The 22,669-nt window shown below is 40.2% G+C and overlaps 2 protein-coding genes across 2 annotated transcripts; both read left to right on the top strand.

The window, feature by feature from the left end:
* The first annotated feature begins 687 nt into the window (after nucleotides 1-687).
* Nucleotides 688-5,731, top strand: zranb2 (zinc finger, RAN-binding domain containing 2). Its single transcript, XM_035176773.1, has 10 exons — nucleotides 688-843; nucleotides 1,522-1,574; nucleotides 1,669-1,777; nucleotides 2,407-2,489; nucleotides 2,577-2,653; nucleotides 2,869-3,027; nucleotides 3,123-3,277; nucleotides 3,785-3,844; nucleotides 4,368-4,517; nucleotides 4,739-5,731. Exons 1-10 carry the CDS (start codon nucleotides 770-772, stop codon nucleotides 4,794-4,796), a joined length of 978 nt encoding a protein of 325 aa, XP_035032664.1. The 5' UTR covers nucleotides 688-769; the 3' UTR covers nucleotides 4,797-5,731.
* Nucleotides 5,732-8,831: 3,100 nt separating this feature from the next.
* ptger3 (prostaglandin E receptor 3 (subtype EP3)) lies at nucleotides 8,832-14,753 on the top strand. The gene is made up of 2 exons (XM_035175759.1): nucleotides 8,832-9,758; nucleotides 11,001-14,753. Exons 1-2 carry the CDS (start codon nucleotides 8,868-8,870, stop codon nucleotides 11,325-11,327), a joined length of 1,218 nt encoding a protein of 405 aa, XP_035031650.1. The 5' UTR covers nucleotides 8,832-8,867; the 3' UTR covers nucleotides 11,328-14,753.
* The last annotated feature ends 7,916 nt before the right edge of the window (nucleotides 14,754-22,669 follow it).

Below are 22,669 nucleotides of genomic sequence, written 5' to 3'. Positions count from 1 at the left end.
GTTTGTCCAGTCTGGGCTACTACAAGAAACATGGCGGCCTACAGAGAGAGGACCCCCCCCCCGATGTAAATACAAAGTATTTCAATTTAAAGGCCCTAAAACAACAATTTGTATAATTTAGATGAAACACACTCTTCAAAACATCACTAGGATTATTTTAAATTAGATTTCTGTCAATAGATCCCTTTCACCTAAATCTTACACACTGAACCTTTAAAGTTACATTTGTCAATATCAGATGTGAAGAACTGCTGATGAATTATACTTGATGCATGGACCACTGGTGTGTAAGAGCAGGTTTATTTACATATTACTGTGTAGATGATAGTGCATTGTAGGAGATATTTGTATTATGTGTGACTAACTCTCATCTTTTATTGACTGAAGAAAAGAATCCCGTGAGTGTGACACCATCAGTTAAGTATTTAGATTAAAACACTTAATGTGTCTTTTGAACTTTTCTCAACAAAACAGCTACGTCCTTTGTCAGTGTTGCATTCAAACACCTCCAGGAATAGCTTTCTATTGTACAACCTTATCGTTTGAAGTCACGTACAAAATAATAAATGTGTTATTAGCGTCCAAAACACACGCCCGACACAACTCTTGGCCACATTCGCTTTGCACTGTAAACACCACAGTCAATATTTTCCCAGATGTCCTTCGCAGAGAAAGTTGAGTTGCCAGAGGTACGGGGAGCACGTGAACGCAGCAGCGCAGAGAGGTGGACTGAACACACGGATCTCACACGGACACATCGAGCGCTCCAATGTTAACAGACAGCAACATGTCGGGGAAGAGCTTTCGGGTCAGCGACGGAGACTGGATCTGTCCTGATAAAAAGTACGTGCCCCTGACGCGTGGATCAAACCCAAAATGTCCAGTCTAGGTGCTTTGGTTCAGGTGGAAACCTCCGATTGATTTGTCAACCGTGCTAGCAAGCTAACGGTGGCTAGCTCGGGCCTCTTAGCATTTGTCTGACGCTAGCTAGCTAAGCACACAAGCTAACAGTCGCCTTCATTTCTTAGTTCCCTGCTCTTTAGCAACACCACGAGCAGGTTTAACGCCACGTATCGACCATGCATCAGGGAGTGGGGGGGCCACACGTCATGTTTTCATGCCACTGAGGGTCGATTTGAGTTGGGGAGACGCGCGTACTTTCTGGACAACAATGCTAGCTGTCGTTAGCTCGTGTGGGCTGAGGTTAGATCTGGTGTGGGTGCTGGTTTCACTGGTGTAGGAGGTAAGTTGTCACGACTGCAACTTTAACGTGGAGTCAGACGTATCACGTTGCGTGTGATCTGCGTTCACGTCGCCACAAGTGACGGACAAGCCAGCTGCAGAGGCCAGAGATCAGGGCCCCCCCCCCCCAACACACACACAACTCACTAGTGCTGTGGCACGTCAACACAATAGTTAAAACATCACCAATCCACTGGCGTGCGTTTGTTGGAACGTGTCCATTTTTAGGCTGGAATGATTTCGTAACATGCTCCGTATCTTCTGTGTGTTTTTTTGCAGGTGTGGTAACGTGAATTTTGCCAGAAGAACAAGCTGTAACAGATGTGGTAGGGGTGAGTCCGTTATGCCTCCACTGTACATCTTGCAGAATACCTTCTCCCAGGAAAAGCTGCCATTACTAACACACGTTGTTTTGTTTCTCCACAGAGAAAACCACAGAGGCAAAGATGATGAAAGCAGGTGGAACGGAGATTGGGAAAACCCTGGCCGAGAAGAGCCGAGGCCTCTTCAGTGCAAATGACTGGCAATGCAAAACGTGTGTATTTATTGTAACGTTCAGTGAGGCGTCTCCATCAAACACCCGTGTTATATCTGATATGAAGTCTAAGACATTCATTGCATTAAAACATGAATTAGTAACAGCTAAATCGTGTAGTTGACCATTGGTTTTGTAGTCCATGACTTTTTGTTCTCAGGTGAGGTTCATGATAACTTGACTGGCACCCAGAAATCACATACAACGTCCAGCAGTCCTCTTTAATTCAAGCTGCACCAAAATGTACACACACATAGATATCGTTCCCTAAATGTTCCTGGTTTATTTATTCAAGATCTATGAATTATTTCATGGGACAGTGGTGAAAATGTTAAACGCCCTGTCTCTGGAAATATCCACCCCCGATCTGAATCGGCACCAACATTTCATGGTTTCCTACCTGACCCATACCACTTCCTTCCCCCTGGTTTAAAATGTGTTGATGTGTTGTTTTTGTATAGTTTTGCTCTCAAACAAATAAACTAAGATTCAAACCAACAACAAGCACAGACAGTAATAACAACATAACATCCTAAGGAGGCTTGCTAAACATATTTCACAAGTTCATCATGTTTACTTTTTGACATAATATATTTAACGTGGTTTTTTTTCCTACTTGTTCCATAAAGATGTGGCAACGTGAACTGGGCGAGACGGTCAGAGTGCAACATGTGTAACACACCTAAATATGCCAAGCTTGAAGAGAGAACAGGTAACGTGACACGTCTTCAGTTAGCCCGTTTCTTTCTCCTTTTGAACATCAGTTCCCGACTTCTTATTTTCTCTCATCTGCTCACAGGTTATGGTGGCGGGTTCAATGAAAGGGAGAATGTAGAATACATTGAACGTGAGGAATCTGATGGTGAATATGACGAGGTGAGATTAAAATGGTGCCGAGTCATCTATCGGATGTAATGTTTGATCATTGAGACACTTCAGCCATTTTGTAATCTTGTTCTGATGAGTTGGCATATGTTGAAATAAGACACATGGTTTCCTACACGTAAACCAGCCAATATTCATTGTTGCATGTGTTGCATATGCAGATGCTACATTTACTGATGTGGAATGTGTTGTGCTTTCTACTGCAGTTTGGTCGGAAAAAGAAAAAGTTTCGTGGAAAGCCCAACAGCACATCTTCCTCAAAAGAAGTTGAAAAGAAAGTAGTAGTTGCAAAACGTGAAGAAGACGAGGAGGAAGAAGATGATGACGAAGAGGAAGAGGGTGACCTGTCCAAGTACAAACTGGATGTAAGAATGAAGGCTGGAGATTCAAGAGCACAAATCAAAACAATAACAAATATGAATGTTATTAAAAAATGTATTAAAAACACTTCTGTCACCAGGATGATGATGATGAAGACGGAGACCTGTCAAAGTACGACCTGGTCGCCAGCGATGAAGAAGAGAAGCCAGCCAAGAAAAAGAGCAGCCGCTCGGGCTCGTCCCGTTCCGGCTCGTCGTCCCGCTCCTCCAGCTCCAGTTCACGGTCGAGGTCCAGGTAAAAGGGTACAGGTCAAGGGTAACTCCGGGCAAAATGTCAGTATCAGTTCAATCTTCCTTCTGATTCACTGATCAACATCAATTTAATGTCCTGTTCTGCTGACGTGTTGTTGTGCCTTCCTCTGAACCCCCTCCCCCTGCTGTTAGATGAGTGATGTGCAAATGGCATTATTGTTTTTAATGATATTTATTGTGTTTGGTTTTAAGATGGAAGGAATTGTTTATCTGTAGTGTTGCTCCAAAGACTCACAACGTTTTACTTATGCATTCTTTATCTATTGACTCACCTGCTTCAGTTAGATTCTGTAATATTTGTTATCTTTCTATTACTGCAGTCAACCCACAGATATATATTGTTTGTCATCTGAATATGTTCTAGTGAGACTAGTTGCTGTCAAAAAAAGTAAAGTTAAATAGTTGACCTGTGAATTGCTACATTAACTACTTATGTAGCCGTGTTTCTGTTTGGAAAATATTGGAAAGATTCTGTCTTTTTGTCTTTCAGATCTGGCTCTAGAAGCTCATCCAGCTCCAGATCTGGATCTCGCTCCAGGTCCCACTCCAGGTGAATGAGGTGGCATGCACTCTCTCCCTTTAGAGAGTGTATGTATGTGTGGGGCTGTACGCTCCAGAGCACTCCTATTCACTAGTTAAAGTTTGAACACAGGCTGCACTGTGATTACTCCACACAGAGTCACTCTTCTTCAATCTGCTGATTGTTATTTTGGTCACGAGTCAAACTTTTAGGATGGGTTTCAATCACTTGATGTGGTTTTGCTCCTGGTGTCAGTCAGGCCACAATTGAAATACTGCAGTTTTGGTTTCAGTTTGAAAGTTACAAAGGCTCAGAAGGCTGAATAGACTCTGGGGTCTTCATCAAGCATCTCTCAGCAGTGGTGTTCTAAATCTCTTCGTGTTTAAAGCTAAATATTTACTTCAATCAGTGAGATATACACCGTTCAGGGTAGATTTTTTTCTCCGAAGCATAAGTCAGTGACCTTATTCAGAGAAGCTTGATAAATGCCCATCCTGGTGATGCTCTTGCCTGGACCTTACTGACCTCAGTGCTTGGTTTATTCCTCCAAAAGATCCAGCTCCAGGTCTGGAAAGGGCTCCTCTCCCCGGAAGAGGTCCCGCTCGCCCTCCTCCTCACCCGAGAGGACACAGAAGCGCAGCCGCTCCAGGTCCTCATCTGGAGGGAGGAAACGCAGGCGCTCTAGATCACGTTCGTCCGAAAGGTTTGGGTTCTGCGGAATACCACACTGGCACTGATTATTATTGTCTCTCGGCTCGCTTATAAGAGTTAAAATTCACAGAAATATGTTCACATTTTGCCCTGTTAAATATATATATATATATTTTTCTTTTTATCGTACTTTTTGTTTGCACAACTGAATCATCAATAACTGAGCCGCCCGCTGACCTTGTTCTTCTTCCCATGATGTTTGTGTGATTTCAGGTGCCGTGGCCAGTCCTCCGGATCCTCACATTCTGGCTCCAGTTCAAAAAAGGCATAACTTTATTGCAGCCTTTTAAAAACGACAAAAGGAACCTTAGTACAAGTGCATGTTGTGTTGTAAGGAAAAAAAAAACAACCACATCCATTGAGTATGCTGTTCATTTTCACACAACCTCCCAAAGTCTTATTTCCCTTAAAAGAAAACGGCGGCAGCGTGAATTCTCTCCGTTACCAACCATGCTCCTTTTCAAAATCATATACACCCCCAACCTGTGACAAGTGTAACTATAGGTGTCCAATAAACATAACTGGTCCTATAAGAAAATCAGATAAACTGTGAAGAGGCTGTATCCCATTTAAATGCTTAATATCTTAATGGCAGTACATTTTATTCTACTCAACTGTGGGGGAAAATGAAATTATAATTTTTTTTGGTGCGGGGAAACATCTGAGATTGTGTTTTTAAAAGTCGGTTCTTTCTTTGTTGTGTCATTACATGCAGTCAAATTTTAATTTTAATTTTTTTAAGAAAAGAGTAAAAAAGTACTTAAGCACCAAGTTAGAAAACGAGATGTAGCAATGACATTTGGCCCGTTTGTTTGATTTTCTTGATATATGCAAATTTTGTTTTTGTGTTTTCAAGGTAAGTATTTTCCTTTTTGATATTGCTTGGTTTGCGTAAATGGAGAAAGTTCAACATTCTTTGGTCAATGGAAAAAATGCTTCATGTGTACGTACGGATGCATGAACTACATTTTTATTTTATTTTGCTTAACACAGTTGAGGCCTACTTAACAACTCAGTTATCCCTCTTCTTTTTTCACCTTTGAAACTAATTCAAATTAAGACAGATTTTTGTTCTCCAGATTAGTGCAAAAAGTTATAACAGTAACAACCCTTTTGTCCCAATTAATAGTAGAATGCCATTACAGTCTTTTTACTGGTGAAACAACTAGAGTGTACACGTGTAAATAAAATCCTGTCGCCATTGTTTATTGTTTGTCTTTTATTTGACCAAGGTAAGGATTGTATTTGACGCCGAGCACTGTTTTGATGTTTGTTAGAGATGTCAGAGATAGTAACACAGTAATCTAATGGAAGTTTATGAAGGCGCCATCTAACGAATGGTTCTTTTAATGGTCAGTTGTTAAATCTGTGTATATATATTAAAACTATTAACAGGTTAGTAGTACAATTGTTTACATTTACCCATTTTTATCAGTCAAGGAAACTTCATGTGGAGTATATTACATATATGTATATATACAATATTAGGACATTACAGTAATATATATTTTACTGACATTTTTTAGAACTTGTTTTTTATGCACCCATTGTTTCAAGCAGGAGGCCCCGAACTTATCAGCCCCAAGCCGCTCCAAAATAGTGGCAGGGACGAAGGATCCCTGTGATCCCAAAGGAGATTTATTACTTCTGGGTTTGAAACATGAATAAATATTTGATGTCTGAAAGACTAAAACTCTTAAAGTTTTGCTAAACCTTTATTTTGGGAAGGGAATATATATATAAATATGTTGTCCATCTAAACCATATCAGACCACCTCTAGATCCCAATAATCTATTGGGAGATAGCTAAATTCTGTTTCATATTTTAGACATAAACATATTTGTGCAAACATTAATTTGCTGATTTGTTAAAAACAATTCAAGTGCAGCTGCAATTTGTTGTGATTTTCCAATGAAGCGAAGGTTCTACAAACACAGACACTTAAGCAGATGACGGAGCATATTTATTTATCATGTTTGTCTAAGTGTAAATAGACCAGCTTTATTGTTTTGATGGAGAAAATGCACTAAAATGTTTCACAACACAAATCGTACGTATGTTTTGAAACAGCTTAAAGTGGTTAGTAAGGGGGTTATTTCTGTAATTCTGCTAAATAAGTCTAATTTACAGTCTGACAATTTGGATAATCATGTCAATCTTGAAACTAATAACTAAAGACAAAATACAAACGTAGGCCAAGAACTGAACAGATGAACTCTGGGCAATTCTCCTCATTTAGTGTTGTCATTCTCTGTTTGGTCAACAGGTGGCACTTTGCTGCCCTGGGTACTCTGGGCTGAATGCACTGGTTTATTCACAAAGCTAATGCAGCGTGGTAGGCCCACAGGGGTTATTTAAACGAGATGGTGTGTAAATTCAACATCGTGTCAAAGTTTACTGCAGATAGTAAAAAACCACTCAGAAAGGAACAACCCTACAATAATATCACATCTGTATTGGTGATTAAAATGATATCTGTGTAATCTAATGAAGCTGCAGCCAATACAAATGCATTGCTCTCTCAGCTTTGTACAATCTAATTCCAGACTTTTATAGATGAAAAGTTGTGACTTGTAGGAACCAGTCAGAAGTAGGAAGAATCTACCAGAGGAGATTAGAATTGGTTACCTGTCGTATCTCACGTCTTAAGACACATCTTTACGAAACAGCTTTTATCATGTGATGATTATTATTATTATTTTTTATTCTGTAACTTGTATTGAGAAGTGCTATACAGGTTAAGTTATTATTAAGAACAAGCTCTCCCTTCAATGTGTGAGTGTAAGCGAGCGCAGCAGGGTGTCCCTCTCCACCACCACCAGCAGCTGTTCTGCTCTCTGAGTTCAGTGCAGTGTCAGTAACAGACTCTACAGCGAAGCAGGGAGCAGTCAGAGCACACACAGTTAGTAATGGACCACTTTGTACCCTGCTGCAGAAAACCATTCCTCAGCCCCGGTCCAGGCTGCATCCACACTCATGCTGTGCGATTGTGTGAGGGACAAGTCAAACCTGGCTAAACCCAAACTGCCTGCAACTACCAACATGCCTGCTCATTCTGCAGACTGTCAAAGGTTCAGCTCGGTCACATTAATGCCACACATAAAGCACCAGATTAAAAAGCACTATACTCAATCGCTGTAGGCCCCAATCAAAAAGCCACATCAGTCAGCAGTACAGTGACAGTTCCTGTAAAGAGCAGCACCCGAGAGACTGAAGTTCGAAGCTCAGAGGAATTGACTTTTGCAGTTTAATCAGCATCACTGTGTAAACACTGGATATCCTGGATCTAAGTGGCACAACTGGTGATAAGCATCTGTCTATGTAAGTTTCTGAAATTCTAATCTTTAAGAAAACTGGCTGTGTTCAGTGTTAAGTTGCCACGCATATTAATACCATTCATTATGGTTAATAAAGAAAGGCAGTATTTCTTAATGTTGTAGTTAAAAAATGTAAAGTACCACACAATCTGTAATGGCTTATTATGGCCACATTACAGGCTGATTGGCTGAAAAAACAATATCTACATATGCAGAAATAAAACCAACTCATGGATTTCTAATGCCACCATTAGAAATTTATATTCGATTCTTAACTCATGTGCCACGGTAATGTAACGTATTTGAGGTCAATTATCTTTAATTGGGGTCTTTTCCAAGTTAATATTGACTAATTGATTAGTGTGGGCTATATATTCCTGCCACCCCAGCAAGTTTCTCATTTCTCATAATTTGAGCCTAATTCATTTAAAATAATAAATGCACAGGCACGGAACATATTTATGAAAGGAGATACACTTTAAAACCATTATGAAACATATTGCTCAAATAAAATTCTGCATAATTGAATGTCCTTTAATGTGAAGTTCCTCCAAAAATCTCCATTAGCCGAATGTATTTGATTAAATAGCCAAAATCTCACTTTTATTAGCGCCTACAATGGTATATCGGTGTTTTCAGATGGTTAAGGGTTATGTTTCCAGGACCACAGCAGGTTTTTTTGTTCCTTATCTCATCTGTGGTTCACTTCTCCATGATTTGTTGATACTATCTGGCATGTTGAACAGTGTGGGCAGCAGGTGCGTGTCAGACACATTGTTCCACTGAGGTGCTGCAGCCATAGTTAATATACTAGGGTCATCGTAAGGCAAACATCGCTTTAAGTTTCCAGGAGTCATGCTTAGGATTTGTTAAATCTATTTAAACCACACACACCCTCAGCTGCGTGCTGCGCTTCTCTGCGCAAAGTCCCGCCTCCAGCGCGTAAAGGAGCCGACGCGCCTCCAAACAGTGCGTTCAGCTGGAGCAGTGTGGAGCGCGAGAGGATGCTGGAGACTCACACGGGATGCTCACTGCTATGTGTAGGTTTATCCTTCCCCAAAGGATGACTGCGGACAGTTGTGACTCTGTGGAGGGCTCGCAAACATCGGCTGTAGAGATGCTGAGCGCCAACATCTCCAAGACATTGCGCGAAGACAATGTCACCAAGAACTCCAGCTGTGGATCCGTATCAGTGGGTTTCCCTATCACCATGATGATCACCGGCATGGTGGGCAACTCGCTGGCTCTCATCCTGGTCTACGTCTCCTATATAAAGAAGGAGAACAAAAGGAAAAGGTCGTTCCTGCTTTGCATTGGCTCTCTGGCGCTCACTGATCTGTTTGGACAGCTGCTGACGAGCCCAATAGTCATATCAGTTTACAGAGCTGACCTGAGCTGGGAGCGCATCGACTCATCGGGCACGCTTTGCGCCTTTTTCGGCGTGTGCATGACAACTTTTGGCCTGTGCGCGCTCTTCTTGGCCAGTGCCATGGCGATTGAGAGGGCCATGGCGATAACAAACCCACACTGGTACTCCAGCCATATGAGGACAAGTGTGACTAAGCAGACCCTGGCTGCCATCTGGCTCCTGGTGCTGCTCTTTGCTCTGCTGCCCATCGCGGGGGTCGGGAAGTACACGCGTCAGTGGCCGGGCACCTGGTGCTTTATCAGCATCGGAGACAGAGAAGTCCCAGGCAACATGTTCTTCGCCATCACTTTCGCAGTGCTGGGGATTTTCTCTCTGCTGGTGACACTCTCCTGCAACGTGGTGACGATCCGGGGCTTGATTGTCCGGTGCAAAACCAAGTCTGGCACGTCTCAGTCCTCCAAACAGTGGGAGCGACTCACCACGGAGACCGTCATTCAGCTGTTAGGGATTATGTGCGTCCTGCTCGTGTGCTGGTCCCCTTTACTGGTACGTTATTTATAGGCAATGCACTGCAGCCAATGCATTAGCATGCAAAGCACTTTACACTACATATTATAGAGAAACCCAACCAGACTCAACCAGTGTGTGAAGAAATCTGACTCAACTGGTTGGGGATGAGAGAAGAGAAGTGAGGAGAGAAGAGAGGGACCAGGAACTGTTTAGTCATATTTAAGCTCAGTCAGACTGGTTGTTACAATGGAAATAAGTATTTATAAATGAGAGCAGCACCAGTTCATAACAACAAAAACAACAACAACAACAACAATGATATATAATAATACCTTTTATTATAGTGACCAAAATGATCACTGTAATCATATCACAGTGTTTTTAAAATGCGCTGACAATGTTCAAAAAGTGATAGACAAACTGAAGTAATTTCACCAAGTTGTAGATTTGAGTAGTATATTTATTGTCAATAAAAATATGACTATAGCACCAACAGCATATCAAATGTGTAACATTATCAGTGAAGAAGCAACTGGCTTAAACTTGCTTAAGAAGCTTTTGGCTTCACAATGACAACTTCCTGTAATGCAGGTTTCAATAAAACCTCATATAAGCAAATTAAAAGTGCTTCTAAAAGCAGCAAAAGCATTATGAGCAAAGTAAGTCCACACCATTAGCAGCTCATGCTGTTAGAGTAGCAAACAAATCACCATGGTAATCACGGTTATTAGATTAAAATGGTGCCACTAATCATCAGGAATTTTACCACAATATGCCGTGTAACTGTATCATCCCTGTACACAGATAGTTGCTGTGCTCATTCATGGCTTGATGTAACTGAAGATTTAATACAAAATATATTTAGCGTTCATGCTTGTAAATTATTTACTTTTTCTTCTCTCTGCTCCAAACACACAAAGTCACAGTTGGCTGTCACATGTATTTCCTTTGAAATGCTGCTGCCATTACGGAGCAATCCACTTAGCCGAGTCCTGTTTGGGGGGTCTGCTCAGTGTGCTATGAGGTCATGCACTGTCTGGCACACACTTAATAGTTCCAAAGAGTGATATTAATAGAAGCCACAGCACTGTGGTAGCAGTGACAGAACGGTGGTGGTACTTACAGGGTGGACATGTTTTTCTCCTATAAGATTGTCCCTGAATATTTCTACTAACTCTCTCAGTTTAAGCTACTTTAGGCCATGTGTCCGAATCATACAGTTGTCCGTCATGCCTCTGTTGGTACAAACCCGTGCCTGCTTCTCCCTCTCCCCCTCAGGTGCTGATGCTGAGGATGATCTCCACCCAGGCCTCCTCCCACCATTGCAACTCCAAAGTGGGGATATCCACTAACTCCTCCAGCCGGGACGTCAGCTTGGACTGCAACTTCTTCCTGACGGCGATCCGCCTGGCCTCCCTCAACCAGATCCTCGACCCGTGGGTCTATCTGCTCCTCAGGGAGATCCTCCTCCGCAAGTTCTGCATCGTGGCCAACGCCATGTCCAACTGCTCCCTGGAGGGTCGCAAGGAGAATCAGAATGCACTGGACGCGCTTAACAAGCAGAGCCCGGACAGCAGCAACCTTCATAAAGCACAAAGTGGCTGAGGCGACCTTTGACGTGAGAATTGCTCCGGTGAGGCCGTGAAGCCAGGACAGATTGGACGGATGTGAAAGTGGATGCAGGACTGTCTTGGAAGAGGTGTGAAAAAGTAAAAAAAATGAATATTTTGACACAGAAGGATATTGTGCAATGGGAGACGAGAGTAGTCCCTCTAATGCAGCGTTAATGAGAAGCAGTCTACTCAGCTCCGGGTGCACTTGTTTTGCTTAAAACACATTCCATTCAAAGTCACCTAACCAGCATGTGGACGCATGACCGTGTCACTTCTTGCATTCGGCTGCGGCGCAGCTGCCAGGAATTCTCTCTTTGCTACTTTTCTGTTTTGATAACATCTCCACGTGCAGCCGCTGAATATGTGTGACTTTAAACTGACTTATATGGAAATGGTGCATCTCATCCTGCTTTTTTCAGTCTGTGATCTGAGTCACTGCTTTCAACAACTTGAAGCCATAAGCCAATTTAAGGACAAATAAATGGCTGTTGTGAATGTCTGTAAATTAAAAAAAAACAGTGTAAATTGCTCACATGAAGTTGTAAATAGCTTTGTCGTATCTTACATGAAATGTAATCGCTGGACATTCAGAAGAAAGAAAAAACTGGAGCCAACTGTTTATGTTAAGTATTTATTAAGAGTGTTGCTGTTGTATGAAGCCAAGTGGTTTTTTGAGCAAAATGCTGGTGATGGTACCTGTTGGGAGTCGGCTGTATTTTATAATACACTGTACGGTGTTCCTAGGCAACCAGGACTCTGAAATGTGAAGCTTTTCATTTGTCGCCACTGTGTTTTAGAAGCGTTCATGATCTGTAATACGTCCTGACAAGGGGGTCAAATCTCACCAGCCTAATCTTTTTTGGAAAGAAAAAAGAAACATAATTGCTGGAGTCTTATGACCAGTCATGTCAAAATAAGTGGAGAGATTGGGGCTGTTTGGATAAAATGCTGACTAGCAGAAAAGATAATGGAAAACTAAAGGTCATGTCCAAACTGTCCAAACCTCAAAACAATACAAACTGTAAAAAGATTGAAAAGCTTTTTTGGCATGTTTGAAGCTGCTACACACAATTTCTTGTGGTTTTAGAAATCTCACAACAATGGATTGTGGTCACATTAAAATATTTCTGCCTGTGCAGAGGGTTGTAGCTGCAGCTACAGAAAGTTGAAACCAGCTATATAAATTCGCCTCATGCTTTTAATCTGATGGTGATTAATTTGGACGTTTTGAATGTGTCCTTTGGTATTTCATCTTTTATTTTTCTCTCATCTCCCAAACTGTTCTTGTAGCGTTGATGCTGAATGTTAATTTCCTTTCATGTGTTCAGTGCAATGTCTCAGAGGTCTCAGATGAAATCAAGGCATGTTCTAATGAGGTGCTTTGCTCCCAGCTGACTAAATGTAATTGACAAAGAGCGCTATATCTATTTCTTTTTACGGTGGTGTAAACATTTTTGATGGGGTCTTGTATAACACCATCTTGTTGGTGTGTGTACTGTAACCTTCAGGCTCTGGGACAATTTCTCTCATCACAACCACTCGGCCTTCTCTGCTCAGCAGCAAACATTATTAGATAATGTCCACTCGCCTTGGTCCTGCCTTCGCTTTCAAATGATTCAAGTGAGAAACACATGCTCGGTGATAATGACCCTAGGAAGTTGTTATCTGCAATAGCCTTGTGGAAGATGAACATTTTCTGTTTCCATGTATCTGTTGATCCGCTAGCATGAGAGTGGAGTTGTATTGATTGTGAAGCCAGTCTGCCTTAGTATAAGTCTCAAGGTGTGACCTTAGTCGGTGAGTAAACACTCAAAAACATAGAACCAATGGTATTCAGTAGAGTGCATAACTCTGCCAAGGCGCTAAAGACCAAAATTAGATGGGGTTTTCCCTGACTCATATCACATCCTTCCACCAAATTTCAAAGTAATCCATTCAGTAGCTTCAGTGGAATCTTGTTCACAACAGACAAACATACAGACAGATGTGAAAACACAACCTGGTTGGAGGTCAAATTAAATTTGCATTGCACAGAAACAAATTAATTCCCATTACTCCTGATTATGGAGCTCATAGGAGCCGTGAATGTATAGAGACATTTACATATGGTACCTTGATCGTTAACATGTGAAAACACTAATGTATTCCTCTACAGGTAATCACTGTCATTAACGACGTAAGTGCCGTCAGAATAACATGAGCAGCGTTCACTGTAATGAATGTTCCACTAATTGAGCCTGTGGCGCTGCATTACGAGTATTTACTCCAGGCATATGTTCCTGTGGTGCCGCGGTTAATGTACACTTCGATTGTGACATCAGGGGTTTAATTCATGCGTTTAAAACAATGACTGCATTTATTCGCAATCTGCTGTGGGATATGTTGTGTTTACGATTCACTCTGCTCACTTGAATCTGTGGCGTAATTAGCTCAGTTCTCCATCCAGGAGACTGTGAGAGAGAGTGAGACGCTGCTTCCTGCTCGTCAGTCGAGGAAAAATAATTACGCAGAGGAATATCCCCTAAAGGCTTATTGGCCCTATATGTGTTTGTGAATTTTCCAGGGAGTTACAGCCAACCCGAGCCCAAACCACATGGTGGGAAGGAAAATGGAAGAATAATGATTTATTCTTTCTAAATAGAAAACATAATACATTTCAATCCAACTTTAATGGACCCAGCAGAATCATATGCATCATGTTTACAGGAAATGTTTTTCTGTAATTATGCTGAAGAGTTTACACTCATGAAATATAGATGTTCATTTAAACTATAGGGCTGCTACACAGTGACGAGATGCAAATATCTGTAAACTCCAGTTTACTGATTAAAAAAGTGATGATAATTAATGTTTGGCTTCATTAATAATTTGCTCTCTGCTTTAAACATGAAACACAAGAAAAATCACAACACGTGCTTGTCAAGCTTTGACTGTGAGCACTGTCAGGTTGGGTTTTCTCACAGGCTTAATTGATCTGGATCTGTGCAGAGGTGGTGTTAGGATGACTGTGGTCAAAAATTCAGCCGGGGAATCTTTCAGAGTAAAATAAAGATAAAACATAAGACACTGTGCTCTATCGAAAAGCTTATGGTATGGTGTGTAGACTTTAACAACATTAAAACAAACTAAATAGAACAAATAAAAATTAGCACAATCCGAGTTCTAATTCGACTGTGTTATTATATCTATTTTCAGCAGCCGCAGTAAAACCCTGAGAAAAAAGAAGATGCTTCACATTAATGAAACAGTCATGTGATTGTTTGTATATCGCTAATGCTTTGTTTAATTTAGAAAATTTTGTGATGACTATATTTAAAGATAAACAACGCTTCCCCCCTTCCTCCCAGTATCCAGAAATGAAACAAGAACTACCTAAAATGTAAATGTAAACATTTATTAAAAATGTATTTCATCAGTACTTTGACATTTTAGTTTGGTCCATGTCCCACCTGCTAACATGGGGGAGGGTGCCACCAGGTGTGCTTTGGCTTCACTTTTGGGAAGCTGTAATGTCGTCCATCTGTATATTTACAGTCTATGGTTTTAACGATGGCAAACTGCATTAACTCTGTGTCTGTTCTGTCTCTCTCCTCCTCTTCACCTCTCCAGCAGATCTTTCATCCGTCACTCTCACTCCTCCTCTGCTCTCTCCTCCTGTTCTCTTCCTCTCTCTCCTGCAAAAGTGACGCAATCAATATATTTCAACCAAAATCAAAGCACATCTATTATTTTTTTCATGTGATAAGGTCACAATCTTGTTTTTTGTTTTATTTGAGACATAGACTTATAACCTTATTCACTGTTTTAATATAGTTTCACTGTGTTGGATAACTGGACCATTGTTGGGTGCAAGCTACAGGCCAATGTTTAATGCAGCAAACAGTTAAACATCAATCAAAATTATATTGCTATTTATTACTTACCACAGTGTAATCAGTGGATTTAATGGTCTGATAACGTTTATCTTCCATAACATCATCTAAACTCTTTCCCTCTATGTTGTGCTCTTGTTGCACTTTTAACTCCTGTTTTTGGTCTATCCCGTCACACACTTGTTTACTTTGGAATTACTTTATATTTATGAGGGTTTATATTGTGATAATTATATGTAAAGCTGTGCTCGCTAGTTGGCTAAAGAGTCCTCTTCTTCACCAGCCAGAGTTTGTAGATGAGGCTGTGGTTCTTTCATCTGCCCTGACTCATCTGCTGCTACAGCAACAGGAGCAGAGGAGTCATTCAGCCTGAGCATCAGTCTGCAACAGTACCAAATGTTTTATGAGTCGGCCTGTATCTGTAACCCCCACACACACACACACACACACACACACACACACACACACACACACACACACACACACACACACACACACACACCAAAAGATAAGGAACAAAAAGAACAAGACGGCAAGGAAGTAGGAATATGCTACATGGTACTTTGTAACCATTACTTTAAGGCCACTTTGAATTAGCTTTTTGAAACACTCAATTTCAAATTTGAAAAAATGTTTTTTGTCCAGTAGGCTACTGAATCAATAAATTAAATTTGGCAAGCTATCTCTTCTAAAGAAGCTATGATTGTGTCTTAGCCTATGAGAAATTCAGTAATTTGGTACCATATTTTTAAGAAATTTGTTATTGAGCGATATCTTGATGAAAGTGTTTGTTAAGGTGTAGTGGTTGACTAGAGCTTCAGCTAATATATGAAGAATTAAGCTGTACAGAGAGATTTCATATACCTTGGTGAGGGCTTCTAAAGCCATATTTTCATATTTTACCACATTTCTGCACATAGAATGATGACAGGATCATTTACATTGTGTTTAGCAGTTATATGGAACTTCTAAACTTTAACTTTGAAATCAAATTTTGTTTTAGAACCCCCCCCACACACACACACACACACACACACACACACACACACTCCTCAAAAATGGCTTCAGATTTTCCCATGTTTAGGGATAATCTTTTATCTGATAACCATCTAATTCTTCTTTTTCTCACTAAGATAGATAACAGCAACATTTGTAATCTTTATTTTTATGTGCTACCATAAAAAATGATTGCAGGAGGTGGCTGCTTTTAAGTCATTTATAGGCCTATATAATAGAAAACAAAATAAAGGGCCCAGTATACTACCCTGTGGCATCCCACATCCCATGATTCTTGACTTTGAAAGGGTCCCATTAACAATTACCAGTTGAGTAGGATATGATGGGTATGAATGAATCCAATTCAGGGTCACTTCACTGAAACCCATGGCTCCTAATTTGATTAATAAAATGCTGTGATCTACTGTGTCAAATGGTTTCTGTAAATCCAGTCTGACCATAACAAAAAATTCCCTCCATCCACTTCTCTTCTGAAAAAGCCTGTTAGATTCAATAGGGATGTTTCCGTAAAATGGGTTCTTTGAAAAAATGATTGAAGTCATGATTGAAGTAAAAGATTACTGTTTGAAACATATCCATTTATCTGTTCCCAAACAATTCATTCATTATCTTTGAAAGAGCAATGAAAATGGATACTCATCTGTAGCTGCTTCATTTGCGTTGGCTGTTTTATGTTATGATTATATTGTTGCCATTTTTCAGTCATCTCTAACTTTATGTGACAGAATAAACGTATTAATTATATCAACAATAGAAGCTATGCTCATTTCTGAAGCAGCTCCAAGGATGCTGGATTTAGTCTGATTCAATTCACAATGTTATAAACATCATCAGATAATTTGGAAGAAAAAAATAGTTGGGCTTGATTTCATTTTGTGTATGAATACATATAAAATTCTATTTATAAAAGTAACGGAACAATTAACAGAAAACAATGGTTAATATCTCGTTAGTTTCTCCGTGGTATCAAGAAATCACGAACTGTTGCAAGTACAGTTCACAAACAAGATATAGATGATCAATATTTAAAATCTGTTCTCATAAGATTTGTTTCAAAAGCCATTCTAGATTTAGATAAAAATAAAAAACGTTAGACATCAGGTTTATATTGATGACGCTAAGGTACACAACTAAAGACATGTCCCTAACATCCCCTGTTGGTCACTAACATCCGCTAACATCAACTGGTGGTAGGCATTAAATAGTGCGGTAGAACACACAAGGGATATTCTCCATCTTGCCCTATGTTCTAAGTGTTTAGTTTAAAAAGGCATAGACGTAATGATGTCTGATCTACTGAGTGGGCCACATGGCCATACAAGTAGTACATAGTGCTGCCATACAAGCCAGTAGCCAGTCAGATTTACCTTTAGCCTCAGCGTACCCTCAAGTTCGGCCTGTATCGTTGACCACAAGACCAAAACACTTGATGACCCTATTGTGCACAATTGAAGTTACGTCCCTGACATCCGCTAATGGCCGCTAACACCTGCTAACATCTACTGGTAGTTTGTAGCTTAAATTGTGCAGAAGACCTTCAAACGTACGAGGGATATTCACCATCTTGTCCTATATTCTAAACAATTTAAAACTGTTATAGGGAAGAACCAAACTGTCAGGTAGAACCAGCAACATGTTTCTCAAAGAGCATGTGATGGTGTCACATGTGCATTGCAAACAGATTTGTCCCCCAGCCAAGTGTCACTGATGAATAAAGATAAATACTTTCTACTTATCTTTTGTTCACATTACGCCTCTGCTTTTAAAATGTTAAACAAAAACTCTGAGACATGATTCACAGATGAGGGCTGATTTCGCTCTTTCACACAGTTTCTGTTTCTTTGTGTTGAGGCGAGGAATGATGTCCATCATGCAACCTTCTGTATCTTTGCGCTCAGATATTTTGATATGTCCATCATAGACAGGGTTACATAACATATTGAAATGATGAGCGAACAGACATCTACTGTACCTATCTTTTAAAGTGTCCTTTTCATATGTTTTTATCATCTACATGACTTGCATCGCCTCAACATGCATTACACTTTTGATTCACTATATTATTTATGGATTATGTGATGTTGTAGTATTCTATTAAAGGATATGATGATACTTTTTCAATGTGTGTTGGGCCTTTGTGGCTGCTAAAGCGTTTTCTTATTAATTATGAATGCATCTTCACTATCATACTAATCAAGTATGTGGGGTATATAGTGTTTTAATGATTAAAATGTGGAGACACATTTCCCAATGTGTCTCCACATTTTCAAAGTCACTACACTTTGAATTGTGCAATACAGGTTAAAAGAAAAAAGACTCAGAATAATCACATTAACAATTGATTTACATTTTTATTTTCAAAATGATCCAATAGTGTAAAAATCCTCAAAACTGTGGAAGAAGCAAACACATCTACATGTCCAGTGCAGCATTTCTGACATTATTTAACATCCTGTTGGTGTTGTTACTCGTATTCAAAGTTTTTAAGACATGATAAAGGCATTCAACCAAGTGTGATGATTCACTGGTGAGTGGTTTAAATACTGTTGGTGTTAGTTACTGTTTCTTGATCTTGTGCAATATCTTCAAAGGGGGTTTAGTGGTTTTGGTAAAGGTCGGATATGTGAACCAATCAGTAAAGACTTTAAATGACTGCATCATTATTGATTAGATGTTGTTGGCCTTCTACACCTCAGCATTTTGTCAGCAGAACTCATCAAGTTCAGAGTGACACTAATAATCTCATAAAAAAGACAAAGTTTTAAAAGTGAAAACTGTAATTCCAGTTTAACAAGGTACCAGTAAAGAATGTGACAGTGTTCAGGTGCAGCAGCATTCACCTAAATGTCAAAATCTCTCATTAGGAGGAAAAAAGGCTCTAACTCTATTCATCCATTGTCTATACCAATTATCCTGTGAGGGTCGGGGGTGGTGGTACCCCGGACAGGCCATCAGCTTATTACAGGGCCAACATATATGACACTAACCCAAATCTGCATGTTTCTGGACTTTGGGAGGAAGCCAGAGACACAGACACAGGGAGAATTCCACACAGGAAGACCTCAGCCGATCCAGTACTCAAACTGGGAACCTTCTTGCTGTGAGGTGAAACCACTGCACCACCATGCCACCCATTCTAACTGCATATTACTATCAGTAACTCTCATGCCAGGTTGGTGAATCAAAGAACTCCTTTTCATGTTATATGAGAAAATTATACTCTGCATGCTATGACTTTAATCTGGTAACTCTTGAGTAATATGACGTTTCATCTGCTCAGTAGCAAACAGTACTAAACGGTGTCTCGGCGTCGAGGTGTGATCGGACCAAACAATGAAGATTTAAAGATGCTTCAACCACACTCTGGAGTGCTTGTTCAATATACCCTCTATAAATAACAGCTGAAGGACCTCTCAGCCGCTTTTAAGATGACATCTGTGACTGATTTTGAGACTTTAATTCAATTAATCATGGACAGAGCAAATCAGCAGGCTCCAGGTTCTGCCCAACGTTTTATTGCTGAGTAAGGCCAATGTCTGCATCTGATAAATTCTAGTGGGCCCATTAAAGGCTTTATCGTCCCATTATTCATCACTGTTAAGCTCAATAGGCCCAGGGTATATGTTGTTTTATGAGGAGAGCACAGTCCGCGTTATGATGTACAGTGTTGTAACATATTGATGTTAATATAAAATGTATACGAACAATAAAAACAAGACTAAAGTGGCACTCAGAGTTTATACCTCTGTCAACAGTCCCCTTATAAAACCACATTCAAATTCAATAGATCTGGATTTTTAATTGGATCTGCACCAAGTTACACACATTCATAAAACTCTACTCTAAACACTCTAAACATGTCTGGGTTTTTTTTAAGTCAAGATCCTTGAAATATTCACGAAATCTCACCTATCTCCAATCGCACAATGTTAAAGAAAGAGAAAAAAACAAATTTAAGATTTTCAAAAAGGTTAATAAAAAAAGCAAATTGACGTTGAAGTACTTTTCTAGTCTTCATGGCAATTCAAAGTGTTTTAAGTTCATATTCACCCATTCACACAGCGCCGGCTCTACGTTCCTTGTCACTCAAATATTCTCATTTTACTCACGTCACATCAGGGACAATTAATTTATCCATGACCACCAAATGTTTTTAAGAAAGATAATCTCATCAAATCCAGCAGCAAAACATCTGGATGGCAAGGTAGCACTGATGGATGTTTATTCTATTCTGATTCCTGACTAACTTTTTTAAAGTTTGGACTTGGACTTCTTCTGGTCTTGGAGAATAGGTTGGTGTGGCACATCCCTTATTGTTTTTTTAATGCCATCCTTCCATAGACCCATTAAGCTAAGAGAGATGCATCTCTATTGACTCTAAATGACATAATTGCTCCTCCAGGGCCTCTCACGGCAGAGCGGAGGCATGTCTTTAACCAAATTAATCGGGCTGATGATGGATGCCTCCACTCTACGTCGCTGATGCTTTTAATGTGCGCTTTAAATGTATGGACAAGGTCTTTGTCGGCAGATTGCATGCAAAGGGAATAAGGCACAACATTGCTGTGCTGCTTTGTGTGAGGACACATTATCTTCAGGTAAGGTAAACAACCAGCAGGAGTCAAAAGGTCGCCTGCTGCCTGCAGAGCGGATCCGGCAGCGAGCACATCCCTGAAAAACGATCAATCAGATGGCTGCAGAAGAGGTTTGGTTGTATGACCTCGGCCAACAAATGCATTATGGTCCCAGTCAGGTTGGTATATGACGCTGGTGTAAGCATGTGCATGTGCATGTGTTGTGGCTGCTGGAACGCTCCTGCTGAATGACAATGATGGTGACATGGAAAGATATGTTTACCAATCAGAAGATGTGGTTTCCAGTGGGAGCATGTGCACCAAGGTACCCATCCACAAATGCTGTAGATCATTTCACCAAATTTAAATCCCCTCACCACCGTCACGCTGTGATGTACAGACCCCTTCATTAATATTCACCACTTCATCTCTGCACGGTTTTTCTATCAATCTGTCGCCTGATTTATATTTTTTTATTAACACAGAGAATTGTGGTCAGTCTTCTCTGGACCCCTATTAGTTTCTATGCTGCAGTCTGTCACTGTTCCTCTCTGCTGTCCAAGCACAAGCAAATGAAGCCATAAATCAATCTCACTGATTCCAGTTCCTGCAAACAAAAACATGAATCTTTGATTAGGCTCTCTCCTTCTATCACCCGCTCAATAGCTCCAGTGATGCTGAATGACATGATTATTCAGTTTCCACTGATACATTTAAGGACACTTACTTCTTTTCAGGAGGAATATGTGTGCGTGGAATCAATTTAGCATCCATTATAAAGCTCTTTTAATAGCACTAACAAACAAGAAGTCTTAGAAAAAGAGAACAAATGTCAATATGCCTTTAAGCTGCACAATCTGTGCATGAAGCAGTAAACAGCAGTGTTGAGTGACAACTTTGATTTTGGCCATTGAAGCTGCCTGTGGCATTCACCTCAGGTATTGATTATACAGTGGCTCATTACATCTGACTCCTTTCCATGTTCCTGTGGAGTCTGATACATGTTTACACAGTTCTACTGCTCATTCACTGCAGGGGCAATTAGTCTGCTCTTTGACATGACGCACGCAATAGTTAAACTGTGTGTGAATGTTTTCCAAAAAAGAAAATGTCAAATAATTAGAGACGTTTGCAAAGAAAAATTATAAAAATCCAATATGTTGCAGAAAAACGGATATTTTTTCTAAAACAATGAACTACGTTTTTAAGGTTTGTGAGGAAAAGCAAATGTTATGGCACTAACTTGGACGGCATGGTGCAATGGATATGTTTCATCAAAGCCTTCATCATTAACAACTTGGCAAGTCAATGCTGTGACTGATTGAACAGCGGATTGTAAACCTTGTTTGTGTCTATTCTCATGCCGACGATTAAATCCCTGTACCCTATAAATAGACACCATAAAAAATTATGAGTGGTAATAAATCAATAGAGAATCAATTATGCAAAAGAAGCTATTGTTTGTTATCGCAATCTATCTCGAAAGAATCTCCACGGTAATGTAGTAATAATACATTTTTCATCTTTTCATTTTGTTCAGGACCTCCTCGGTGTGTGTGTGTGTGTGTGTACATGTGCGTGTGGATTCAGAGTCATGAGAGGGCGACTTGCAAGGTTAGGCTCTAAAGGCTGTTTGTCTTTGTCATTAGCTTGTCTATAAAGCATTTTATGACCTTCTGTCATTTGCCATCAAGATAACAGCAACACCAAACCAGCTGAAAGAAGACGACCTGTCTCAAAAGGGTTTTGTTCGCTCTCTCTGCGTCACTCGTCAGCTCGGTCGCTAATAGAATTAGTGTAAAGTAAACACTGTCACTCTGCTGCTCGAAGTAAACAGTTGCACATTGACTCCGAAGGCCCCGATTGCCCTT

This window comes from Hippoglossus stenolepis, chromosome 14 (assembly GCF_022539355.2).
Source record: "Hippoglossus stenolepis isolate QCI-W04-F060 chromosome 14, HSTE1.2, whole genome shotgun sequence".
Classification (NCBI taxonomy): Eukaryota; Metazoa; Chordata; class Actinopteri; order Pleuronectiformes; family Pleuronectidae; genus Hippoglossus; species Hippoglossus stenolepis.
Note: the sequence above shows the minus strand (reverse complement) of the source record. Positions and strands in the feature narration are given on the sequence as shown.

What these genes read in the sequence shown, in the direction of transcription:
- zranb2 (XM_035176773.1), top strand. Translation starts at nt 770, where the DNA reads ATGTTAACAGACAGCAACATGTCGGGGAAGAGCTTTCGGGTCAGCGAC. An exon ending in AGTTCACGGTCGAGGTCCAG is followed by an intron (nt 3,278 to 3,784) that starts GTAAAAGGGTAC and finishes TTTGTCTTTCAG; the next exon opens with ATCTGGCTCTAGAAGCTCAT. An exon ending in CGCTCCAGGTCCCACTCCAG is followed by an intron (nt 3,845 to 4,367) that starts GTGAATGAGGTG and finishes TTCCTCCAAAAG; the next exon opens with ATCCAGCTCCAGGTCTGGAA.
- ptger3 (XM_035175759.1), top strand. Translation starts at nt 8,868, where the DNA reads ATGCTCACTGCTATGTGTAGGTTTATCCTTCCCCAAAGGATGACTGCG. An exon ending in TGTGCTGGTCCCCTTTACTG is followed by an intron (nt 9,759 to 11,000) that starts GTACGTTATTTA and finishes TCTCCCCCTCAG; the next exon opens with GTGCTGATGCTGAGGATGAT.